This window comes from Oncorhynchus tshawytscha, linkage group LG03, assembly GCF_018296145.1.
Source record: "Oncorhynchus tshawytscha isolate Ot180627B linkage group LG03, Otsh_v2.0, whole genome shotgun sequence".
Taxonomy (NCBI): Eukaryota; Metazoa; Chordata; class Actinopteri; order Salmoniformes; family Salmonidae; genus Oncorhynchus; species Oncorhynchus tshawytscha.
In genome coordinates, this window is record NC_056431.1 from 67,784,034 (window position 1) to 67,799,625 (window position 15,592).

The window sequence follows — 15,592 nt, forward strand, 5'->3', positions numbered from 1 at the left end:
GACAGCATGAGGGCCCACATAACAGATTCTGTGAAACTCAATTCCAGCTGTGATTCCTGGGGGCACAACAAAGTATTTGCAGCCACTCGACATCAGTGTAAATCGTGCATTTAAGGTGGCGCTCCGTGTTCAGTGGGAGGCTTGGATGACAAGTGGGGAGAAATCCTTCACTAAAATGGGCCGCAGGCGAAAAGCAACTTATGGTCAAGTCTGCCAGTGGGTCCTGACAGCGTGGAGCATTGTCAAATAATCCACTATCATCAACGGGTTTGGAAAGGCTGGACTGCTGCGTGTTGAAGGGGCAGCATGAGCTCAGCGGGGTATTTGCCTCCGGATGAAAGTGACGAGAGCGACAATGAAAACGATCCAACATCGAATGAAGCAATTCTGAGGCTATTCAACTCCGACACCGAAGGAGATGACTTCAGTGGTTTCAGTGCACAGGAGGAGGAAGATAGTGACCAATGACTTTCTTGGTAGGCTGCTGTTTACTGCTATTTTTTAATTTTTGTTACAAGCCGTGTTTCGTTTAAAGGCCTATTTATTTTTGTTACAAGCCCGTGCCTATTTATTTTTTTAGTTTAAAATTTAGGCCTATTTATTTATTTTTGTTACAAGCCATGTTTCGTTTAAAGGCCTATTTATTTTTGTTACAAGCCATGTTTCGTTTAAAGGCCTATTTATTTTTGTTACAAGCCATGTTTCGTTTAAAGGCCTATTTATTTTTGTTACAAGCCATGTTTCGTTTAAAGGCCTATTTATTTTTGTTACAAGCCGTGTTTCGTTTAAAGGCTATTTATTTGTGTTAAAGTTCATTTGTTTTAATGTTACAAGCCGTGGTTTAAAGGCACCTGCGGCTATTTATTTTAGACATGTGTTTAAAGGCTATTTATTTATGTACAAAACACGTGTTTCGTTTTATTTTTTTTATTCAGTGTTTCGTTTATGTGTTCTTATTTGTTTATATGTTATTATATCTTATATGTTCTTATTTATGTACAAAATATGTTATTTATCTTATATGTTCTTATATTCAGGTTATATGTTATATGTATTTCCGTGTTCTTTCATCTCCATAACCCAGAGCATGGACTGACATTAAAATGTCAGGGAAACACACACATACAGAGAACTAGGTGGAGCAACAGCTTTAAGAGTAATGTCCATCGAGCCAGAAGGAAAGAGAGACATGATGACCAGCTCATACCAGGTTGTAGTAGGTCTTGCTGATGGCTGTAGTGTCAAAGCCTTTTGGAGGACTCTTCAGGGTCCCAGATTTGGGAGACACTTGTTTGTCTGAGAGGGAGAGGGGGAGAAAGAGAGAGAGTAGAGAGAGAGAGAAAGGGAGAAATGAGTTATCCCTCCACATCAGACCTTCTTTCTGATACTATGTGAGGTCCAGTTGCAGGAATACAGAGGGGACACCTACCACAGCCTTTAATCTCACGGACATAGTTGCTAGGGAACCAGCCGGTCTTGCCGTTGAGGCTCCCCTCCCACCAGCCGCCCTCCTCCTGGCGTGTCACGTTGATGACATCACTCTTGTTGAAGGACAGCTCGTCCTCATTGGTCTGCTCAAAGTTGAAGCGAGCCTTGACCAATAGCTGCGTCCGGCTGCCCTCACACATGTCCTATAGGGGAGGTAGGGAGGGGAGGAGAGGGGTAGAGAGGGGAGGAGGAGGAGGTAGAGAGGGGAGGAGAGGGGTAGAGAGGGGAGGAGGAGGAGGTAGAGAGGGGAGGAGAGGGGTAGAGAGGGGAGGAGGAGGATGTAGAGAGGGAAGGAGAGGGGTAGAGAGGGGAGGAGGAGGTAGAGAGGGGAGGAGAGGGATAGAGAGGGGAGGAGAGGGGTAGAGAGGGGAGGAGGAGGAGGTAGAGAGGGGAGGAGAGGGGTAGAGAGGGGGAGGAGGGGGAGGTAGAGAGGGGAGGAGAGGGGTAGAGAGGGGAGGAGGAGGATGTAGAGAGGGGAGGAGAGGGGTAGAGAGGGGAGGAGGAGGTAGAGAGGGGAGGAGAGGGATAGAGAGGGGAGGAGAGGGGTAGAGAGGGGAGGAGAGGGGTAGATAGGGGAGGAGAGGGGTAGAGAGGGGAGGAGAGGGGTAGAGAGGGGAGGAGGAGGTAGAGAGGGGAGGAGGAGGTAGAGAGGGGAGGAGAGGGGTAGAGAGGGGAGGAGAGGGGTAGAGAGGGGAGGAGGAGGAGGTAGAGAGGGGAGGAGGGGAGAGGGGTAGAGAGGAGCAGAATAGGTAGATAGGGGAGGAGGAGGTAGAGAGGGGAGGAGGAGGTAGAGAGGGGAGGAGAGGGGTAGAGAGGGGAGGAGAGGGGTAGAGGGGAGGAGGAGGAGGTAGAGAGGGGAGGAGAGGGGTAGAGAGGGGAGGAGGAGGTAGAGAGGCGAGGAGAGGGGAGGACGAGGTAGAGAGGGGAGGAGAGGGGAAGAGGAGGTAGAGAGGGGAGGAAAGGGGAGGGGGAGGTAGAGTGGGGAGGAGGAGGTAGAGTGGGGAGGAGGAGGTAGAGAGGCGAGGAGAGGGGAGGACGAGGTAGAGAGGGGAGAGAGGGGAGGAGGAGGTCGAGAGGGGAGGAAAGGGGAGGGGGAGGTAGAGTGGGGAGGAGGAGGTAGAGAGGGGAGGAGGGGTATAGAGGGGAGGAGGGCGGAATGTAAAGAGGTACAGAGAAGAGGACAGATGGAGATGGAGAGATAAAGAGTGGAATGAGAGGTAGGGAGGGGGAGGTGAGGAAAGGACAGAGGGATGAGGAGGCAGAGACGAGAGGGGGAGGTAGAGAATGGAGGTATGGTATTGGGAAGAGAGTAAGAAAGGGACGGCCTGAAGCTTCAGTAAGGCCTGAAGAAGGGCCTGAATCCTGAAGATTAGCCCACACAAATCTCCATTTGACATAGATACATACAGTGGGGAGAACATGTATTTGATACACTGCCGATTCTGCAGGTTTTCCTACTTACAAAGCATGTAGAGGTCTGTAATTTTTATCATAGGTACACTTCAACTGTGAGAAACGGAATCTAAAACAAAAATCCAGAAAATCACATTGTATGATTTTTAAGTAATTCATTTGCATTTTATTTTATTTTATTTTGAAAAATGAGCCTGAACGACAACATTGCGTCAGTGGTCAGCTGGAGGCTCTCAGAGTGTTTTGTGCGTAAAAGACAAATGCGGCCATTGTTTCTCTCTTTCCTACTAAGAAGCCACCTGTCCCGGTGGATATATTATCGAATAGATATTTGAAAAACACATTGAGGATTGATTATAAAAAACATTTGCCATGTTTCTGTCGATATTATGGATCAAATTTGGAATATTTTTTGGCGTTGTCATGACCGGTGGATTTCTCTACCAAACGTGAAGTTTGTGTTTCGGCTATAAAAAATAATCTTTATGGGACAAAATGAACATTTGCTGTCTAACCGGGAGTCTCGTGAGTGAAAACATCCGAAGCTCATCAAAGGTAAAGGATTTAATTTGATTGCTTTTCTGATTTTCGTGACCAAGCTGCCTGTTGCTAGCTAGGCATAATGCTATGCTAGGCTATCGATAAACTTACACAAATGCTTGTCTTGCTTTGGCTGTAAAGCATAATTTCAAAATCTGAGATGACAGGGTGATTAACAAAAGGCTAAGCTGTGTTTCAATATATTTCACTTGTGATTTCATGAATATGAATATTTTCTAGTAATATTTTTTGTCCGTTGCGTTATGCTAATTAGTGTCAGTTGATGACAATTCTCCTGGATCCGGGAGAGGGAGTTCCAAGATTAACATGAGTTTTTGGTTGTAGTTATTATAGGAATTATAGGACTATTTCCTCTATACCATTTGTATTTCATTAACCTTTGACTATTGGATGTTCTTATAGGCACTTTAGTATTGCCAGTGTAACAGTATAGCTTCCGTCCCTCTCCTCGCTCCTCCCTGGGCTCGAACCAGGAACACATCGACAACAGCCACCCTCGAAGCATTGTTACCCATGCAGAGCAAGGGGAACAACCCCTCCAAATCTCAGAGCGAATGACGTTTAAAACACTATTAGCGTGCACCCCGCTAACTAGCTAGCTATTTCACATCGGTTACACCAGTCTAATCTCGGGGGTTGATAGGCTTAAAGTCATAAACAGCGCTGTGCTTAAAGCATTGCAAAGAGCTGCTGGCAAAACGCACGAAAGTGCTGTTTGAATGAATGCTTACGAGCCTGCTGGTGCCTACCATCGCTCAGACTGCTCTATCAGATCATTGACTTAATTATAACATTATAACACACAGAAATAAGAGCCTTCGGTCATTAATATGGTCGAATCCGGAAACTATCATCTCGAAAACAAGACGTTTATTCTTTCGGTGAAATACAGAACCGTTCTGTATTTTATCTAACGGATGGCATCCCGAAGTGTAAGTATTGCTGTTACATTGTACAACCTTCAATGTTATGTCATAATTACATAAAATTCTGGCAAATTAGGCGGCCCAAACTGTTGCATATACACTGACTCTATGTGCAATGAACGCAAGAGAAGTGAAACAATTTCACCTGGTTGTCACGTTCTGACCTTAGTTCCTTTGTTATGTCTTTGTTTTAGGTTGGTCAGGGCGTGAGTTGGGGTGGGTAGTCTATGTTATTTTTTCTATGTGTTTGTTGTCTCTGATTGAGAATCATACTTAGGTAGCCTTTTCCCACCTGTGTTTTGTGGGTGATTATTTTATGTTGTGTGTCTTCACCAGAAAGGACTGTTTCGTTGTCGCTTCGTTCTTTCACTTTGTTGTTTTGTATTTCAGTGTTCAGTTCATTTAATAAATATTAACATGGGCACATACCACGCTACCTAACATGGGCACATACCACGCTACCTAACATGGGCACATACCACGCTACCTAACATGGACACATACCACGCTACCTAACATGGACACATACCACGCTACCTAACATGGACACATACCACGCTACCTAACATGGACACATACCACGCTACCTAACATGGACACATACCACGCTACCTAACATGGACACATACCACGCTACCTAACATGGACACATACCACGCTACCTAACATGGACACATACCACGCTACCTAACATGGACACATACCTAACATGGGCTACCTAACATGGACACATACCACGCTACCTAACATGGACACATACCACGCTACCTAACATGGACACATACCACGCTACCTAACATGGACACATACCACGCTACCTAACATGGACACATACCACGCTACCTAACATGGACAATACCACGCTACCTAACATGGACACATACCTAACGACACTACCTAACATGGACACATACCACGCTACCTAACATGGACACATACCACGCTACCTAACATGGACACATACCACGCTACCTAACATGGACACATACCACGCTACCTAACATGGACACATACCACGCTACCTAACATGGACACATACCACGCTACCTAACATGGACACATACCACGCTACCTAACATGGACACATACCACGCTACCTAACATGGACACATACCACGCTACCTAACATGGACACATACCACGCTACCTAACATGGACACATACCACGCTACCTAACATGGACACATACCACGCTACCTAACATGGACACATACCACGCTACCTAACATGGACACATACCACGCTACCTAACATGGACACATACCACGCTACCTAACATGGACACATACCACGCTACCTAACATGGACACATACCACGCTACCTAACATGGACACATACCACGCTACCTAACATGGCTACCTAACATGGACACATACCACGCTACCTAACATGGACACATACCACGCTACCTAACATGGACACATACCACGCTACCTAACATGGACACATACCACGCTACCTAACATGGACACATACCACTACCTAACATGGACACATACCACGCTACCTAACATGGACACATACCACGCTACCTAACATGGACACATACCACGCTACCTAACATGGACACATACCACGCTACCTAACATGGACACATACCACGCTACCTAACATGGACACATACCACGCTACCTAACATGGACACATACCACGCTACCTAACATGGACACATACCACGCTACCTAACATGGACACATACCACGCTACCTAACATGGACACATACCACGCTACCTAACATGGACACATACCACGCTACCTAACATGGACACATACCACGCTACCTAACATGGACACATACCACGCTACCTAACATGGACACATACCACGCTACCTAACATGGACACATACCACGCTACCTAACATGGACACATACCACGCTACCTAACATGGACACATACCACGCTACCTAACATGGACACATACCACGCTACCTAACATGGACACATACCACGCTACCTAACATGGACACATACCACGCTACCTAACATGGACACATACCACGCTACCTAACATGGACACTAACATGGACACATACCACGCTACCTAACATGGACACATACCACGCTACCTAACATGGACACATACCACGCTACCTAACATGGACACATACCACGCTACCTAACATGGACACATACCACGCTACCTAACATGGACACATACCACGCTACCTAACATGGACACATACCACGCTACCTAACATGGACACATACCACGCTACCTAACATGGACACATACCACGCTACCTAACATGGACACATACCACGCTACCTAACATGGACACATACCACGCTACCTAACATGGACACATACCACGCTACCTAACATGGACACATACCATACCTAACATGGACACATACCACGCTACCTAACATGGACACATACCACGCTACCTAACATGGACACATACCACGCTACCTAACATGGACACATACCACGCTACCTAACATGGACACATACCACGCTACCTAACATGGACACATACCACGCTACCTAACATGGACACATACCACGCTACCTAACATGGACACATACCACGCTACCTAACATGGACACATACCACGCTACCTAACATGGACACATACCACGCTACCTAACATGGGCTACCTAACATGGACACATACCACGCTACCTAACATGGACACATACCACGCTACCTAACATGGACACATACCACGCTACCTAACATGGACACATACCACGCTACCTAACATGGACACATACCACGCTACCTAACATGGACACATACCACGCTACCTAACATGGACACATACCACGCTACCTAACATGGACACATACGCTACCTAACATGGACACATACCTAACATGGACACATACCACGCTACCTAACATGGACACATACCACGCTACCTAACATGGACACATACCACGCTACCTAACATGGACACATACCACGCTACCTAACATGGACACATACCACGCTACCTAACATGGACACATACCACGCTACCTAACATGGACATACCATACCACATGGCTACCTAACATGGACACATACCACGCTACCTAACATGGGTCACGCTACCTAACATGGACACTACCACCTAACATGGACACATACCACGCTACCTAACATGGACACATACCACGCTACCTAACATGGACACATACCACGCTAACATGGACACATACCACGCTACCTAACATGGACACATACCACGCTACCTAACATGGACACATACCACGCTACCTAACATGGACACACATACCACATGGACACTACCTAACATGGACACATACCACGCTACCTAACATGGACACATACCTAACATGGACACATACCACGCTACCTAACATGGACACATACCACGCTACCTAACATGGACACATACCACGCTACCTAACATGGACACATACCACGCTACCTAACATGGACACATACCACGCTACCTAACATGGACACATACCACATGGCTACCTAACATGGACACATACCACGCTACCTAACATGGACACATACCACGCTACCTAACATGGACACATACCACGCTACCTAACATGGACACATACCACGCTACCTAACATGGACACATACCACGCTACCTAACATGGACACATACCACGCTACCTAACATGGACACATACCACGCTACCTAACATGGACACATACCACGCTACCTAACATGGACACATACCACGCTACCTAACATGGACACATACCACGCTACCTAACATGGACACATACCACGCTACCTAACATGGACACATACCACGCTACCTAACATGGACACATACCACGCTACCTAACATGGACACATACCACGCTACCTAACATGGACACATACCACGCTACCTAACATGGACACATACCACGCTACCTAACATGGACACATACCACGCTACCTAACATGGACACATACCACGCTACCTAACATGGACACATACCACGCTACCTAACACCTAACATGGACACATACCACGCTACCTAACATGGACACATACCACGCTACCTAACATGGACACATACCACGCTACCTAACATGGACACATACCACGCTACCTAACATGGACACATACCACGCTACCTAACATGGACATACCACGCTACCTAACATGGACACATACCACGCTACCTAACATGGACACATACCACGCTACCTAACATGGACACATACCACGCTACCTAACATGGACACATACCACGCTACCTAACATGGACACATACCACGCTACCTAACATGGACACATACCACGCTACCTAACATGGACACATACCACGCTACCTAACATGGACACATACCACGCTACCTAACATGGACACATACCACGCTACCTAACATGGACACATACCACGCTACCTAACATGGACACATACCACGCTACCTAACATGGACACATACCACGCTACCTAACATGGACACATACCACGCTACCTAACATGGACACATACCACGCTACCTAACATGGCATACCACGCTACCTAACATGGACACATACCACGCTACCTAACATGGACACATACCACGCTACCTAACATGGACACATACCACGCTACCTAACATGGACACATACCTAACATGGACACATACCACTACCTAACATGGACACATACCACGCTACCTAACATGGACACATACCACGCTACCTAACATGGACACACATACCTAACATGGACACTACCTAACATGGACACATACCACGCTACCTAACATGGACACATACCACGCTACCTAACATGGACACATACCACGCTACCTAACATGGACACATACCACGCTACCTAACATGGACACATACCACGCTACCTAACATGGACACATACCACGCTACCTAACATGGACACATACCACGCTACCTAACATGGACACATACCACGCTACCTAACATGGACACATACCACGCACCTAACATGGACACATACCACGCTACCTAACATGGACACATACCACGCTACCTAACATGGACACATACCACGCTACCTAACATGGACACATACCACGCTACCTAACATGGACACATACCACGCTACCTAACATGGACACATACCACGCTACCTAACATGGACACATACCACGCTACCTAACATGGACACATACCACGCTACCTAACATGGACACATACCACATAACATGGACACACCACGCTACCTAACATGGACACATACCACGCTACCTAACATGGACACATACCACGCTACCTAACATGGACACATACCACGCTACCTAACATGGACACATACCACGCTACCTAACATGGACACATACCACGCTACCTAACATACCACCTAACATGGACACATACCACGCTACCTAACATGGACACATACCACACCTAACCATACCACGCTACCTAACATGGACACATACCACGCTACCTAACATGGACACATACCATGCTACCTAACATGGGCACATACCACGCTACCTAACATGGGCACATACCACTCTACCTCCCTCCCTCCATCTCTACCTCCCTCCGATCTTGACTACTGTTCCTCAGATGACGAGGAGATATTAATATTGGTTAATATTGCCTGCTAACCTGGATTTCTTTTAGCTAAATATGGAGGTTTATACTATATATACCTCTGTGTATTGATTTTAAGAACGGCATTGATGTTTATGGTTAGGTACACATTGGAGCAACGATACGCACCGCATTGATTATATGCACGCTAGATAAACTAGTAATATCATCAACCATGTGTAGTTAACTAGTGATTATGATTGATTGATTGATTGTTTTTTATAAGATAAGTTTAATGCTAGCTAGCAACTTACCTTGACTTACTGCAGGCTCCTCGTGGAGTTCAATGTAAAGCAGGTGGTTAGAGCGTTGGACTAGGTAACTGTAAGGTTGCAAGATTTAATCCCCGAGCTGACAAGGTAAAAATCTGTTGTTCTGCCCCTGGACAAAGCAGTTAACCCACCGTTCCTAGGCCGTCATTGAAAATAAGAATGTGTTCTTAACTAAAATCGGCGTCCAAAGATGTCCGATTGTTATGAAAACTCGATTAATCGGTCGACCTCTACTTCAGACTAACCTGCAGTCACGTTGTTCAGAGCCACCAGACTGCTGAGTATCTTGGAGAAGTTCAGTCCTAGGAGCAGGTCACTGGGCTCAAACGGCTAGGGGACAAGAGAAAGAACGGTCAGTGTGTGTGTGTGTGTGTGTGTGTGTACATCATTCCTGTGTGTGACATGGTATTAGTGCCAAAGCTAAAATACGTGGAGACATGCCAAAAAGTCAGCGGAAAACCCATTTCCCCAAATATTGGAGCTGGGTCACTGCCTGCCAAGTCCACCAATAAGAGTCACTAACAGCAGTTAGGACAATATCCCAGCAGCATACAGACAGCTCTCTTCACAAATGACTGTCTACTACTGTCAAGGGTAGTGTGTACTGAGGAAAGTGGCAGGCGAGCACAAGAAGAGGTAGTTGACTGGAGTTGATAGATTGGAGTTACTGGGCCTGTGGAGTGATTGTGAATACTGTAGTGTTATTTTCTCCCTGTGCATCATTCTCACCCTTTCCCTCCCTCCCTCCCTCCCTCCATCTCTCCCTCCATCTCTACCTCCCTCCATCTCTACCCCTCTCCCTCCATCTCTACCTCCGTCCCTCCATCTCTACCTCCCTCCATCTCTACCCCCTCCCTCCATCTCTACCTCCCCCTTCATCTATACCTCCCTCCATCTCTACCTCCCTCTATCTCTACCTCCCTCCCTCCATCTCTACCTCCCTCCACCTCTACCTCCCTCCCTCCATCTCTACCTCTCTCCATCTCTACCTCCCTCCATCTCTACCCCCTCCCTCCATCTCTACCTCCCTCCATCTCTACCCCCTCCCTCCATCTCTACCCCCCTCCCTCCATCTCTAGCTCCCTCCATCTCTACCTCCCTCCCTCCATCTCTACCTCCCTCCCTCCATCTCTACCCCCTCCCTCCATCTCTACCCCCTCCCTCCATCTCTAGCTCCCTCCATCTCTACCTCCCTCCCTCCAACCATCTCTACCTCCCTCCCTCAGGCAGTTAACCCACTGTTCCTAGGCAGTCATTGAAAATAAGAATGTGTTCTTAACTGACTTGCCTGGTTAAATAATGGTTAAAACAAAAACAACAAAAACATCTCGACCCCCCCTCTCTCTACCTCTCTCCCTCCTTTTATATCATCCTATCTCTACCTCCATCTCTCCCTCTCTCCCATCCATCATCTCTCCATCTCTCCCTCTCTACCATCCTCTATCTCTCCCATCCATCATCTCTCCATCTCTCCCTCTCTACCATCCTCTATCTCTCCCATCCATCATCTCTCCATCTCTCCCTCTAGCTCCATCTCTTCCATCCTCCCTCCGTCTCCATCTCATACAGAGGTTTAGGACATGCAGAAAAAAGTGAAAGTGACATCACATAAAAAGTGACATCACAATGTGATCTATGCTCCAAAGGGGTTCATGAAACAACATGTTGACCGTTAGGGTTTAATAAGAACTGGAAGCCTAAGGACTAGATTCTCCGTGGCCCTTCTTCCTGCCTTACAGAAGGCAATCCCAGACCTGACATGGTAGATGAAGGCAGGGTCCCACTACATGGCTTTCACTTATCCAGAATATCACATCAGATCAGTGACCACTCCAAGGGAGAGAGGAAGTTCCTCTCCTCCTCCTCCTCTCCTCCAATCCTCCTACTCTCATCTCCTCCTCTCCTACTCTCATCTCCTCTCCTTCTCCTACTCTCCTCCCATCCTCCTACTCTCATCTCTCCTCCTCTCCTCTCCTCCTACTCTCATCTCCTCTCCTCCTACTGTCCTCCCATCCTCCTACTCTCATCTCTCCTCCTCTCCTCTCATCTCCTCTCCTCCCACTCTCATCTCCTCTCCTCCTACTCTCATCTCCTCTCCTCCTCCTACTCTCCTACCATCCTCCTACTCTCATCTCTCCTCCTCTCCTCTCCTCCTACTCTCATCTCCTCTCCTCCCATCCTCCTATTCTCATCTCTTCTCCTCCTCCTACTCTCTCCTCTCCTCCTCATACTCTCATCTCCTATCCTCCTACTCTCATCTCCTCTCCTCCTACTCTCATCTCCTCTCCTCCTACTGTCCCCCTCTCCTACTCTCCTCCCATCCTCCTACTCTCATCTCCTCTCCTCCTACTCTCATCTCCTCTCCTCCTACTCTCATCTCCTCTGCTCCTACTCTCATATCTTCCTACTCTCCTCCCATCCTCCTACTCTTATCTCCTCTCCTCCTACTCTCATCTCCTCTCCTCCTACTCTCCTTTCCTCCTCTCCTCCCATCCTCCTACTCTCATCTCCTCTCCTCCTACTCTCATCTCCTCTCCTCCTACCTTCATCTCCTCTCCTCCTACTCTCATCTCCTCTCCTCCTACCCTCATCTCCTCTCCTCCTACTCTCATCTCCTCTCCTACTCTCCTCCCATCCTCCTACTCTCATCTCCTCTCCTCCTACTCTCATCTCCTCTCCTTCTTCTACTCTCCTCCCATCCTCCTACTCTCATCTCCTCTTCTTCTACTTTCACCTCCTTCTACTCTCATCTCCTCCTCCACTCCTCCTCCTCTCCTCCTACTCTCATCTCCTCTCCTCCTACTCTCATCTCCTCTCCTTCTCCTACTCTCATCTCTCCTCCTCTCCTCTCCTCCTACTCTCATCTCCTCTCCTCCCATCCTCCTATTCTCATCTCCTCCTCCTACTCTCCTCTCCTCCTCCTACTCTCATCTCCCATCCTCCTATTCTCATCTCCTCTCCTCCTACTCTCATCTCCTCCTCTCCTCCCATCCTCCTACTCTCATCTCCTCTCCTCCTACTCTCATCTCCTCTCCTTTTTCTACTCTCCTTCCATCCTCCTACTCTCATCTCCTCTTCTTCTACTTTCACCTCCTTCTACTCTCATCTCCTTCTCCACTCCTCCCACTCTCCTCCACTCCTCCCATCTCCTTTCCTACTCTCCTCCCCTCACTTAAGCAGATTATAAGGAAACATGCTTACAGTATGAGGGCTGCTGTGAAGAGTTCCATGTCTGCCTGTCTGAAGGAGGGGACAAGTGCACACCTGGGAGGCTCATCACAGAAACATCCCAGGACTCAGAGGAGTGAGACAAGCAGTCCGTTTGGAATCAGTCCAACCTCAAACATGCATGTTTATGTACTCGACCAGTGTTCCTCAATCCTGGTCCCGGGGTCCCTAAAGGTCGCACATTTTACTTTTTGCCCTAGCTCTTAGACACCTGATTCAAGCCTTTGATGATTGGAATCAGGTGTGTTAGTGCTAGGGCAAAAAGCGAAACTGTATCAGGACCATTATTGAGAAATGCTTAGCATCTCTATTCCAGTGTTATTCTGTCTCAATGTATGCAGTCATAATGCATCAGTGATAAGCCAAATCAAATGATTACTTTTCTAAATCAATAAAACCTATTCCAAAAGGAGTGCCTTGGTCTTTAGGCAAGGGATGGATGTGCTGGTAAATTGAAGATAGCCATCCCATAGCCATCCCATAGCCATTCTATTGCACTGATGATCATTAGAAAATTGTTATCTGAGGAGAGAAGAATTTGTATTGACATTTGTATTGACAAAATGATATTAGCCCCCTGTATTCCACAGTGCCCTCTCTCTCTCTCTCTCTCTCTCTCCTCCTGCAGTGTTAGTGGGGAGAGTCAGCGGTGAATATGAACACTGAGCGGTTTTGTCCAGACTGGGGGGTTCAATGTCTCCTCTATGCAATGACACAGTACCAAACTCTGTGTGTGTGTGTGTGTGTGTGTGTGTGTGTGTGTGTGTGTGTGTGTGTGTGTGTGTGTGTGTGTGTGTGTGTGTGTGTGTGTGTGTGTGTGTGTGTGTGTGTGTGTGTGTTGTGTGTTTGTGTGTGTGTCCTCAGCTCACTCTAGATAAGCTTTAAGCTCCCGAGTGGTACAGCGGTCTAAGGCACTGCATCTCAGTGCTAGAGGTGTCACTACAGACCCTGGTTCGGTCCCGAGCTGTATCACAACCGGCCGTGATCGGGAGTCCTATAGGGCGGCGCACAATTGGCCCAGCATTGTCCGGGTTTGGGGAGGGTTTGGCCGGGGGGGCTTTACAAGTAGGCCGTCATTATAATTAAGAATTTGTTCTGAGTTGCCTAGTTAAATAAAGGTTAAATAAAAATAATTGTCCTCAAACCACAGATTTAGAATCAGATCATTCAACCCTAATCATTGTTGTCAAAGTCTCTGTGATATAATTGACAGCATTGGGTGCTGATGACAACAACTAGGATTTATTCATTGCCCAAGCATAATTCTCGCTTGTGGGTATCTGGTTACCTAGCTCGAGTTTCAAAATCAAGAATGGGGGACAAAAGAGCAACGCCACGCACTATTGGGGCAGAAAGACAACAATTTACATAATGTCAAGGTCTGATAGCCCGATTATCAAAATGTATCACATAACTACAAACTATCTGTGCTTGAAGCCTACTTACAAGAATGTTACATTGACTGTTAATGTTTTAAAGAATGGCGTCAGAGAAATGCAAAATGATTGTTACATTGTTACGATCTCGGATGGGTCATTTCAGTGCAGGCGACAAACAAGGCAGCTTCACACCCGGCAGTGTGTGATTGTTCTAGCCTCGCAGTCCAGCCTCCCCCACATTGTCTTTGTCTCACACTGGATCTAAAATAACATTTAACGTCATTTCTGTCGCATATCTTTCATATTAATGTTGTGTTTGTGGGGTTATTTTACGGAAAACTTACCTCGACGCGAAACGAAGTGCAACCTTTGAGAAACTCCTTTATGTTGCTCAAGCGGTCGCCGTCGTTCTTCGGTTCTTGGTAGATCTGGGAGAACAGAAATGCACATGAGAAACACGAATTTCGATATATATTTTTTAAATTATTCTATTTGAAGCTCTAGAGTCTTGTGCGCTTTTTGATTTGGATGAGAAGCCCACATTCCCTCTTCTTGGCTTGCTTCTACAATAGGCCAGCTGCAAAATACAAATCCTCTAGCAGGGAAGAAGGCATTGGATTGAGAGAAATGACGTTGGCGAATGGGAGCTCAGTGAGCTTTCAACAACATACAGCATGAGTGAGGGGGTGACGCTGGCGACTCCTCTGTGAACATAGAGGCGGAATGGATCAAATGTGTCTCTCCCACCAACAACAAAACAGCCTATAAAATAACCGGTGGGAAATAAATAGGTGAAACTAACCACACTGCCAATGTGAATGGATGTAATACAGCCTATG

At 46.9% G+C, this 15,592-nt stretch overlaps 1 protein-coding gene across 3 annotated transcripts in view; it reads right to left on the bottom strand.

Annotated features, from left to right (window-relative positions):
• LOC112215060 (rho guanine nucleotide exchange factor 7-like) overlaps positions 1-15,376 on the bottom strand; it is a 51,654-nt gene extending 36,278 nt beyond the window's left edge. For all 3 annotated transcript variants that reach the window (XM_042319866.1, XM_042319868.1, XM_042319867.1), the window contains exons 1-4: positions 15,098-15,376; positions 10,392-10,476; positions 1,430-1,631; positions 1,208-1,296 (exon numbers count right to left, since the gene is read on the bottom strand). In XM_042319866.1, the coding sequence (XP_042175800.1) occupies positions 1,208-1,296; positions 1,430-1,628 (288 nt within the window). In that variant the 5' untranslated portion in view covers positions 1,629-1,631; positions 10,392-10,476; positions 15,098-15,376. The remainder of the gene's footprint in view (positions 1-1,207; positions 1,297-1,429; positions 1,632-10,391; positions 10,477-15,097) is intronic.
• Positions 15,377-15,592: the final 216 nt, after the last annotated feature.